This window comes from Alosa alosa, chromosome 6 (genome assembly GCF_017589495.1).
Source record: "Alosa alosa isolate M-15738 ecotype Scorff River chromosome 6, AALO_Geno_1.1, whole genome shotgun sequence".
Taxonomy (NCBI): Eukaryota; Metazoa; Chordata; class Actinopteri; order Clupeiformes; family Clupeidae; genus Alosa; species Alosa alosa.
In genome coordinates this window covers 33,377,814-33,390,041 of record NC_063194.1, presented here as the reverse complement: position 1 = coordinate 33,390,041, position 12,228 = coordinate 33,377,814, and the positions used below count along the sequence as shown (strand labels likewise).

At 41.1% G+C, this 12,228-nt stretch overlaps 2 protein-coding genes across 2 annotated transcripts; one reads left to right on the top strand and one right to left on the bottom strand.

Moving 5' to 3' along the window:
• Positions 1 to 5,199: 5,199 nt before the first annotated feature.
• On the top strand, positions 5,200 to 6,837 carry med9 (mediator complex subunit 9). Its single transcript, XM_048247076.1, has 2 exons — positions 5,200 to 5,290; positions 5,619 to 6,837. Exons 1-2 carry the CDS (start codon positions 5,217 to 5,219, stop codon positions 5,833 to 5,835), a joined length of 291 nt encoding a protein of 96 aa, XP_048103033.1. The 5' UTR covers positions 5,200 to 5,216; the 3' UTR covers positions 5,836 to 6,837.
• A 47-nt stretch (positions 6,838 to 6,884) lies between these two features.
• rasd1 (RAS, dexamethasone-induced 1) lies at positions 6,885 to 8,594 on the bottom strand. Its single transcript, XM_048247075.1, has 2 exons — positions 8,110 to 8,594; positions 6,885 to 7,947 (listed from the first exon to the last, which is right to left on the bottom strand). Exons 1-2 carry the CDS (start codon positions 8,378 to 8,380, stop codon positions 7,421 to 7,423), a joined length of 798 nt encoding a protein of 265 aa, XP_048103032.1. The 5' UTR covers positions 8,381 to 8,594; the 3' UTR covers positions 6,885 to 7,420.
• Between the last annotated feature and the right edge of the window lie 3,634 nt (positions 8,595 to 12,228).

The following is a 12,228-nucleotide window of genomic DNA, read 5'->3' as shown; positions in this document are numbered from 1 at the left end:
ACATTACAACACTGATAACAACTCAGTTAGAACCACACTGCCTTATAACAACTCATTTATAACCACACTGCCTTATAACAACTCAGTTAGAACCACACTGCCTTTATAAAAACTCAGTTCATACATTTTCCTTGGCAGCAAAAACAAACCTAATTCTGACTGGTTATTTTTTGAATCCGACCCGGGTCATTTCCAGTTTCATCCCACCCCCCCTCCCACTCGCATCCTGTCTGACTCATCACTGTCCTATTGGATTAAATGCAAATCTTTAATAAAAAAGAAAGTATATAGGCAGACAGTCTTAAAGGAGAATTTTGGCTATTTTTAATCTGTTTCTTGAGGTAACCGAGCACTGTCTGTATGACCCCCACACACACACACACACAAAAAAAAAGTACAGTGCATTAACCGCTGATTTTCCGTCTCTTCACAATGCTAGTAGAATGACAATTGACAATACAAACAATATTGTCATACAATACAAACAGACATGTTTACCATCAGGTGACTAGGCAGACACAAGAGAAACTGAGAACCTCTCACAAAGACAGACAGAGATCAACAAACAATACAGAAAAAACAGGTAGCCAGTTATGAAGGCCAGATCTGTTCTGTCAGTTTGGTGGGAAGACATCAAAAAAGAGTGAAATATATTGTACTCCAAGTGTTCTCTATGTAAACCGTATGTTTAAATGTTCTGCTTTGACAATGCAAAAAATATGTGCTTACGGGACTGTTCGTTATTTATTGAAGGGGCCACCGGAGGAAAATAGGGAGGGTCATGTCTTTTTATTCTTTGTTGAGGGGAGGGTCACCTAACTTTTTTTTGTCTAGGAGGGGGGTCACCCATCTTTTGTATTCATGAAAACTGCAAAAAATCAAAGTGGCTTGTTTGATTGTTGATTTTTGTCGCCATATAACTTTATCTTTCGTTCCATAGCTGTCAACATTGAACAATGAAAATAAGGAAGATTTCCCGGGTTTCTCACGCAAAATACGGAAAATTTCAACATTCGTCCCCATTAACGTTGGAAGGGTTGGAGCAACAAAGTAGCCTACTTTATTCACGCTTAACAGCCTATATCCATTTGGTCAACTTTCTCCAGCCCTAAAAAGGCTAAATTTACCTTTGGTTTACTTGTAGTTTACCGTGTAGTAGGGGTGTAAAGATTAACCGATACGTATACGGTATCCGTTTTTGACGTGTAAGATACGGCTACATCGATACGTGAAGCCCCGTATCGGAATAAAACTGAAATGAACCGGTCGCTATATCGATTTACTTGTTACGAATCGGTTCACAACCTTTTCTGCTCGCTCAGACTCTCATTTACGTTGCAAGCAGCGCGTCATCCCACTTCCTGTTTTGAAGCTACACGTGGCACGGATTTGTGGGTAATGCAGTTCGTTTTTGGCTACATTCATTGCCCAAAGTTGTCAAAGGACCTCATTACCCATACATCTACTGCAACTTCGAAATTAAACACTTACTATAGCATTCCTAAATAGTCTGTAGAGTAGCCTTACGTTTGATGAAGGGATTTCCTTAATGTTAAAGAATAATTTGGCCCTTGCTGCTAAAATGATGCACAAATTATTATTTTTTTGTTCATATTCACTCAGACTTGTGGCATTATAGGTTTCTGCATATTAGGTCTACCGTTGGAACAAAATAAGCCCAGAGAGTTCATTGACATGTAGGCCTATTTTATTCTTGTAGGCTATATGAGAAAAGGCCAAGAGTGTCTTAAGCACTGTTTTATTTCATTTCGGTATTGTCTTACCTCAACAATAGGCTACAGCTCCTTGAAAGCAATCAGATATAATATATAAAATCTATAAAGTCTATAAAAATGTATTTTTATGTTGTATTTGGCTGCTGTGTTTGACTGAAATGTAGACTATTCTTTTTTCATTTCAATACAGTATATGATACAAACCTATGATACAAAAGATAATCATATTCACACATTTTTTTTGCCTAATTGACAACCATGACCATGATAATTGATATAATATAAAATGAATGTGCACCATGAGCAAATGATAAAAAATCTTTCAGAATGCTTTTCATTCTTGAACTGCACCGAATAGCATCAAATCGAATTGCATCGAATCGTACTGAATCGTTTTTTATGAACATGTATCTTTTCTTGTATCGAATCTTGCCCATGTATCTAGATGCGAATCGTATCGTCTTTTACATGAGAGATTCACACCCCTACCGTGTAGCCTAACTTTAAACAGTGTGCATGCTTAACATAAGCATACTTGTGCTTCATTCATCCACACATCCAGCTCCTAACGTTTTGACAAGCATTTCTACCAATTGACCTTGTTCCTGCCCATCTCTAGCTTTGCTGTCTCCTTCTTTTCTGTTTTTTGTTGTTTGCAAAAAAAATATATAGTATTTATTGGTAACCAGCAACAAGTGCAATTTGTTAATCGCTGTCATTCTCTCTCCTGCGCAAACAAAAATGTGTTATGTTTCAAGTAGCAGTGCGTAATTCTGCTTCATAAAGTTGAACAAATACATTTGGTTATTTCATATAAATAGCCAGTTTATGGTCTACAGTGTAGTTAGAAAGTTATGGTAGGCCAACTTAGAGTGAATATACAAACAGGGGAAATTCTTTGTCTACTCGTAGCTGAGTAGCTTGATAGGCAGGTGCGCACGTAGACATACAGCCGAACACTGCAAGTGCCAATGAATCGTGCTCTCACGACAACCACGTCGTTAACTTAAAGGAACCGTATGTAAGATTGTGGCCAAAACTGGTACTGCAGTCACATTTAAATTACTGTAGAGCAGTGTATCCCCTCCCCCTGCCCCCTGACTGGCAGAACACGGATGCCGAAACACTACTGACTTTGTGATTAGATAGGTGGAGGGTGGTGTATCAGGCCAAAACATAATATGACAACATCAACATCAGTTGAGGGCTGCAACTTCACTTTTTAAATGACAATATCGTGGTCGGACTACTGTTGTCAGTGATAGAAGTATTTGAAATGAACATGATTTCTTAATGTCTAGTGACATGTCAGGGCCATTTTATGATTAATTGAAATACATTTCTTACATACGGTTCCTTTACATAGGCCAAGGTTAACATCACTCTGAGTTCGCATTCAAGCAAGCAAAACGATGATTTGAATACATCTGTTTCACTGGAAGGGCAAGGGGTAACAACAGGACAACACAGAGACAGGCCAGAATGCAGGACTAATGTTAGTATTACAGTAATATGGGATATTCTACGGGAAAATAATAAAACGGCAAGACAGCGGGGGAAAAGTTAATATACGTGATAAACCCGGAAAAAGTTGGCATGTTAGGCCTAGGTATTTTTCGGTCCCTGTGATTATTTGTAATATTGTGCAAACGGCCTTTTCAGGGCATTTGAGAAGGAAGGAGAGGTAGCATGCCAGCTCCCAAATTGACGCTCGTTTTAGATAATGTTCAGCTTCGGCAGCTTTACAATGACTGAGGATACCTAGAGACGAGTCCATAGCAACCAGTTCATGTGTTGAATTTGTTATTAGGTAAGTCTGTCTGAAGTCAAGTCTGATGAAGAGCTGAAGGGCTCGAAACGTCATGTACCGGTATGTGAGGGATTGAAGTCAAATAAAATCAAATTTAAAAAAATAATAATATTTTTTTTTTATGCTAATGCATTTGCAGGAAGTGTGCATATAATAATGCAGTTGCAGGAAGTGTGCATATAGTTTCCATGCTTATTGTGTTTCCACAACAATGTTAGTGAGTAAATCTACTGAAATGGCCACCATCTTGGTGAAGTGTGATGTGTAAGATCAGAAAGCAGAGGGTGAGTTTAGAACGATAGCCTAGGCCAATGTGTTTTCACATCGCTCGAGAGCGTGGGCGGAAGTCATCAACAATTTGGCCGGGGAGGGTCATGTCTTTTTTGAAAATTCTGCTAGAGGGTCGTTGAAAATTTTCTTGCAGACAGGGGAGGGTCATGTAACTTTTGATTGAAGCACTCAAAATCCCTCCGGTGGCCCCTTTTATAAATAATGAACAGTCCCTAAATAAAGCTCATTTCATAAAGCTCATTTCAGTTGCATTGAATTTATTTGAGTGAGTGAGAAGCTTGTCAGCGAGCAAACACACCGAAGCAGAAATAAAGCAAATGACTAAGCACACACACACACACACACACACACACACCACATCACATTTAATAGGGGCTCTTATTTGTGGTCTGATTCAGACAGCTGAAGCGGAGCTGGCCTCTTCGCAGCTCGAGCAGATGGCACAGAGCTGATGCTATCACATGGCAAACGACAGCACTGCATGTACTAAACTACAGAACAATCCAGAAGGAAACCGAGGGTCAGGAAGGAACATCCAACAGTCTCTGTAGATGAAGACACGGCTTTAACCTATTTGTTCGCAGATGAAAGGGCAAGGAGAAAGAACTGTGTGTTCACTGGTTCACTCTTTCAACTGCTCTGACTGTGCAGGCAGGCGACGTGCAAGCCATTCCTCAGCGTAAGACAGCTTGTGGGACTGAGAGGTGTTGTAACAGACAATGCAATGGAGCTGAAAGAACCTTTCAACCAAGCTGACATAAGAGTGGTGGTGGATTTGGGGGCATGCTGGATTACGTACACGCGCACACACACACACACACACAGGCATGCAAGCATATACAGTACACACACACACACACACACACACACACACACACACAGAGAGAGAAACACGCTCACAAACAGACACATGCATGCACACACACATTCATAACGCTTGAAGCGTGGGCGGAAGGTAGGCCTATCAACAATAGGCCGGGGAGGGTCATGTCTTTTTTGATAATACTGTTGGAGGGTCGTTGAAAATTTTCTTGCAATCAGGGGAGGGTCATGCAACTTTTGATCGAAGCACTCAAAATCCCTCCAGTGGCCCCGTTTATAATTAACGAACAGGCCCTAACAGCCTAATAGGCTCACACAAAATGCAGTGGGTGATAGGTTACTAAAGGCCTACAGCAAAAGAAATGTGAGATCTTGACATTAAATAGACATAGCTCTGGATGTTATGCATCTGTAGCCTCCATACATGATTAACCAGATTAACACACTAGGCCACATGAGGAATTTCTAGATGCTGGGATATGCAGGCTGGTTAGACAGTAGACAGGCTTGATGACGTATAATCTGTGCGCCTCTCACAAGTACCACCGCTGATCAGGATGGCGACGATTCCGCTTCAGCAGGAGACGGAGGATTACTCTTTTTTGCCTCTTATTCACGATATTTTAAAATGGTAAACGTTGTAAATCGGTAGCACTTTGATAAATAGTTACTTATCTCAGAGATCGTTTAGCTAATTTTGTCAACTACCCAGAGAATAGATTATAGATATCATGGCATGTTCATGGCATGTCATCAGGCAACTGATGCTATGAAGTTGGCTATCACCCTCTTCTAACGTGCTTTGGTTAGGGTTAGCTACATTTAATTATTTGCAGCAGGTTTCCATTAGTGTCCGCCAACATAATGCATCCAATCTGCAGCCGGCTAAGATGCCCCTTGCCCAACTCAGTTTTCCTTGTTTTGGAAATGACGTGCTCACTTCTGTCTTACCTCAACAGCATGGACAAAGATAGCGCAGACGTCCAGCAGGAACTCAATAAACTAAAGACGAAGATCCAAGAGGCGAGGGAACAGATTCTGGCCATGCCAGGTATCGAGACGAACGTGGAGCAGCAGCAGGAACAGCTACGGACACTACAAGAACAAGTGCGCACGAAAAACCAGCTGTTGCACAAGTACAAAGGCCTGTGCATGTTTGACATCCCGAAAGTCTAAAAAGGGCAGGCTGGCAACCAAAATGCAGTATAAGCACGGGGTGAACAGTGGCAGCTGTTTATGGAAATGTTATTGTTTGAGTTGCTTATGTTGTTGCACTCGGCTTGATTAACACTGGAGTTGTGCTGGATAAACTGTGATGGACACGGATAGGCCAATATGATGGGAATATGTCGGCAGTTTTATTAATCTGCCGCACATGCAAAAGTATTTAGTGAGCAAACACTGTTAGGCCGACTGATCAGTATAGTCGTGTGCACTCGCCCCGTTTTGATTATTTATGAGATTGCAGAAATAAACATATATGCTACACTCGCTTCCTTCTTTTTACCTTTGCGGATTTCGTTTTTTTTTTAAAAAAATGAGGACTTCATGCTACGTGGTAGGGTTGTGTTTGCACTGTGCAACATGTTATTATGCAACTCATCAAAGAGGGACTTTCTCTTAGAGAAGAGGTCACAGGGGCATGTGATTTTTCTGCAAGCCACCATGGAGATGACGCTGGTGCAGTCATGTGGATATTTCTATCTAAGCTTACAGTATTTCCAGCTGGTTAACATCTCGTATATGTCTAATTGCGTTTCACAAAAGGCATGGCAACTCACCCTGGGGTCTCAAGCTTGCAACAGACAGCTTGTATGTTTTGGTCTTCAACGTTAAAACTATTCTACTGGCCCTGTGTCTAGAGGTGGGGGTCATAGCCACTGCACAGTGGAATGCAATAACAGACATAAAAAGCTGCAGTTCCATTAAGAGTTTGAAATCTCAGCTGAACATTTTTCTGAAGACCACTCAAATCTGCAACTACTGACACTGACATGGTGTGTTTTGTGTGTGTGTGTAGTGGATGGGTGTTTGTTGTATGTTTTTTATTGTGCCCCACAGGGGGACTGCAGATGTAAATTAGTCTGTGGCTAACTCTGGTACAATGCTTAAAATGGGAACATTTATGTTTTAAATTGTACATGGTACCTATAAATAAAACAAATAATAATAATAAAAAAAACTCAGATCGTTAACAACATAACATAATAAAAAGACGCATTAAATATCATGTCATTTCATTTTTATTGTACTCTTGTTTCATTGCAAATATCAACGTTGACATTATAATAAATACACATTCACATATTTTTGTTCAGATAGCAAACATTCAAGTGTCAGTTCTCTGTTATAAAATGTAGGATAACAAAAATGTAAACAATTCGTTGTCATGTTTAACAATGTTGATTACTCCAACCCACGGAGTCTCCTCTCAAAACTGAATGAAGGCAGATGTTAAGACAAGCATATTTTACACGTTTCAGGTTTAACGCCACATCACATAGCTCTCTGGCTCAACGGAACAAATGAACACTCTGTCTTTAAGCGCTTGCGGCACAGAACAGAGGCTTGCAGTCCGCGAAATGTGGCGGGATCCTGGCCCCGAGCCGTTGCCTGAAGAGTTCGCAGGCAGGACTTGGGCACACCGTGGAAACCCCTCTGGAACTCCGTCCAGGCTGCAGAACTGTGACAGTCTCAGACAGTCTGCTGCTGTGTTGACGAAGTCATTTCAGGATAGCATCAAAATCACTTGCTTGAAAGCTTAGCTAATTACGCACCGCTCCTTGTCCTTAGCCTGTCCACCGCCAACTGCCTTCTCTTTTATGTACATCAAGTCACTGTGCACGCTCGGTCTCCGCGCAAACGGAGCCACGATGCCGTACGCGTCACTGTCCTTTGGCTTCTTGTTTTTGAGGGACTTTCTGTGCAGCATGTCGCAGTACTGCACGGATACCTTTCTGTGCAGGTCTGGGCTCATTTCGTTGGGGAGTTTGGCCAACGTGAAGAGTCGCTGAAACATCTGGTCCACGTTTGTGTTTTTTTTTGCAGAAATCTCGAAATAGGCGCACTGCTCGTCCCCAGCTATAAGCTGTTCGATTTCCTCCCTCTGCACTTCGCGGTAGAACTCGCGGTCGCCCTTGTTCCCGCAGATGACCAACGGCACGTCCACGTTCTCTTTGGTCTTATTCTTCAGCAAGGACTTGGTTTCGAAGATCTGTCTCTTTAGTCGCTGCACCTCCTGAAAGGACTCCCGGTTGTCCAGGCTGAACACCAGGATAAAGACATCACCTGAGGCGAGAAGAGAGGCGCGCAATTTAGTGACCAGCGTTGTATTTCATTCTTTAGTTCATGCAAAGTGTACAGTTGCAACAAAACGATTGAAGACGGTATTTTAATTTGCAATTCATGTTTTGCACTATTGATTAAATAAAATAAAAAACTTTTGCTCACCTGTAAGTATTGATAATCTCCGCATTGCTGGAAACGGGTGATTTCCAGAGGTATCCAAAATGTCTAGCTGGTAAACATCTCCTTTGATACTGTAGAGTTTTCTGTGAAAGTCCTCGATTGTTGGCGTATACTGGTCATCAAATTTGCCATACAGAAACCGGGACACAATCGCTGTCTTGCCAACTTTGGTGGAACCCAGAATCACCATCCGGTAGCAGTTCTTGGCTGGTATATCAAACTCATTTTCCGTAGGTGCCATTTTCTTTATCATCTTTTACGTATTTCGCCGTGCAAGAACGATTCTGAAACACGCTGAGTCGGATAGTATGAAGTATCCCTCCTGTTCGACCGCTATGTGAGCATATGATCTCAAGTCTGACTTTCAGCGCGAGAGTCCAGTATTTAAGTTCTATCTCGGCCCCTCCTCCCGGCGCGTCACCGGTCGAGCAGATATGAGAGAAACGGGAAAATGTAGCAGGTGCCTGCTCCTGCGTCAGTCCTTGAAAATCTGAGAACAAGTAAGAACAGAGCAGCGCGCTCTTTGAGCTGCAGCGAGGACTTTTACTCACCCGATGTAACGAATCGTTTTGTCTTTAATGTGACCATTTACAGATAGCATACCGAACCTTTAAAAAAAAGGTAGCAAAGCACGCAGAAAATAATTTGACATCTAAAATAGCTTATCCTTGTTAATTTGTTTCACTGAGCATTCCACATATTGCTAACAACAGCAACGCACACTTAGAGCAGACAAGATACAAATCACTCCATGCATGTATTTCATCAAGTATCTGTTCGGCTATGGAAAGCCTTCACGCCGTGTTAATATAGAGCTGCACCTCAACAACGTTGTTACTGTAAAACTGACCATTTGACCATGTCTGTTGTATAAAGCTTTGGACATTTGATCATCGTGCACAAGAGATGGACAAGCGAAATGATGCATTATGGTGCAAATTCACTTTCTCTTTTTGACTGACTTCAAAGTCAGTTGTTTTTTTATTGACATAGGGTGGTTTGATTAATGTATAATGTATTAAATAATTGATTTAACGATATAAACGTTGGATATATAAAAAAAATCATACAGATTCGTGGTTACATACAGTTCCACGAGGTTATGGCTCAATCCGAGTGGAGATGCGCACCTTATTGCATAGTTACGCTAGAGGGCGTGTGTGCGTCACAAGGTTCAGTCTCTTTGGAATTAGAAGGTAGAAAAAAATCCTTCAGCAGCATTGCATGTGTCGATAAATGGAACGACTACATTAATTACGAATAGTTTAATTATGGAAAAGGCTATCAAGCCATTTTTTTAAAAATCCTTTTTATTCTTTTTCATAGATGAAAATACAATATCATTCCATGTATTATAGGTGCGCGTCATGCCCCATATGTCCCGCCCTGAAGAAAACACAATTGATACATTTAGTATGTTGTTGTACCGGCTGCACCGATTTGGAGGCCTGCAGCCTATCAGCAGGTCTGTCTTACAGCATGCGTATGGTTATAATTCATGACACACAGTGCACACAGATAAGGAAAAACGTAAGCAAATTGAATCATTCACAAGCGGCAAGACCCAAACTGGGGCAAGATAACAAGATACAATCTTTTTTAAAGGAGATAATATGCTACTTTCACTTGGTCAGGAAATAACCAGGAGATGTAAGAGCATTTAGAGTAGTCAGGCTGCTGCTGGGTACTGCTTTGAGTTGCACGTACTGCTAACAAATAAAGTCAAAGACAAGCGCACCCGCATTACAAAGTCGTTGTCTTTAGTTATCATTTCTAGTACAGAAGGGATGGAGAGTAAATTATACTAGAGAAAGAAATGGAGAGATTGAGAGAGGATATAGAGGAGAGGGAACTGGTAGAGAAATGAAGGGATAACCAAAGACAAGAGACAGAGAAAGAGAAATAAATGCAGTGTGCATGGGAACACGACACGTTTAAAAGCTCATGGCCCTGTTTATAAAGTTATTTTATGTACGTTTAAATCTGTAAGTTCTTTGCAATCGTCTGTATGATTGCTTTGGCAATGCAAATATACAGTACGTTATTTGTCATGACAATAAAAAAGCATCTTTGAATTTGAATTTGAGAGAGAGAGAGAAAGAAAATACTTCAAATAGCGGAGCGTGATCTCACACTGCTCATTACCGGACCAGAACAAAACACACACACACACACACACGACCCCCCTCCCCACACACACACACACACACACACACCCCCCCCCCCCACACACACACACACACGACCCCCCACACACACACACACACACACACACACGACCCCCCCACACACACACACACACACACACCCCCACACACACACGACCCCCCACACACACACACACACACACGACCCCCACACACACACACACACACACACCCACACACACACACACACACACACACCACACACACACACACACACACACACGATACACATAACACACACACACAATAATACCAGAGTGCGAATTACCCCATCATAATTGGGGGGTACTGATCCTTCACTTCTTCTATGACCATCATGGTCCACTACCATATCAATCCCCACCATGATCGCCAAGTGCAACATGTGTTGTGCAACACACATACAAGGTCTAAACATGCGACAAACCGATAATCAGTAGGCTACAGAATATCTCATTGTTATTATATATCCAAAAGAGAACTGTCAAAACTCCCAAAAGTTAGAAGTTAAGTGCACTGAAATACCATTCTAATTACTACTAAAGTACTTTACAATTACTAGTAATACCTTTACAAGAAGCCTATTGCCTATTTCATGAAATATTGATTAGGTTTATTTTTAGATTTCATAAGACCCAACCCTCTCATATAGCCTACTGTATAAACAGAAACCAATTTTCCATTATAGTCTATGGTAGTCAGTGTCAAATCAACACAATTACTTGGAGATATGTGAAACCTGAGCAATCTTTAATGTGATTAAGGAGCTATGAAAAACCATACTACCACAGAAAAACTACAGAGCGGTAGCCTACAAGAATCCGATAACCAGAACAAGCTGGGTATCATCAACACTACAGTATCCTACACCGACAGAGTCATACACACATGCACAAACACAGATACACTTTTCCTTTTCATCATAGTGTCTGTGAATAAAATCAAATCCTAGTTTCATTGAGATAGTATCAGGGTTCTCAGATGCAACTACATTTATCAAACTAAAGATATGAAATAATAGAATGTAAAACCAATACTAACCAATTAAGAACAAATTCAAATACTAGCATGTACTATTTAGCCTAGGCTACTTGGCTCTTTTTATGTTTCCACAGGTTTCACTGATGTTATGTAGGCTTAGCTATATCAGACCCTCTTGTGCATAACATAAAAACAACACAGGATCTGTGCCAAACTCATTTCAAAAGGGCACAATACTTTATTCAAGATAAAATGAGAATGGACACCTAGGCTATGGAATATAGGCTATCTTGGAAATGACAATCGATTTTACCTCACCACAATGTAAAGCTTGATTTAAATAGAGAATTATCTTGCTAACTAACCTTGCTAACTAACCAAGGTCCACTTTACTAGCCTCGAAGGGTAAGTAGCAGGTAAGTAGCCGGTAATTCAATGTATGAAGACGTGACATGAGCTATGAACGAACAAAACATGTTAATAAATGAAGGTTGTAAAATAACACATTTTCAACAAGCGAGACGTCTGCTAGCAACTTACATTTACCCATGCATCAGCAGCAAACCGAATTTAGCCTACTGGAGGAATTTACCTAGTGTTTTGTCATTCAATGTTGACACTTGCTTGAGAAGTTGAAGTCGTTCTCTATCTCCGTTGCTAGCGCTACGGTGGTTAAAAATGGTACGGTTCACAATAGGGGTGTCTGGAATCGCTTTACATTAAAATGTTCCTACAGTGAAAATAGGAGTTGACTTGTATTGTAGCCTAACTCTAATGATATTTTTTCACAATATCAGAAAAATTATCTGACCCCCCCAAAACTGATATTTCTGTCTCTTTGGAGGGTAATGGGTCTTCATTGGGGGGTATAGTACCCCCAGTACCCCCTGTAATTCGAGCTATGCCCATGAACGAGAGACACAGACAGTTGGCC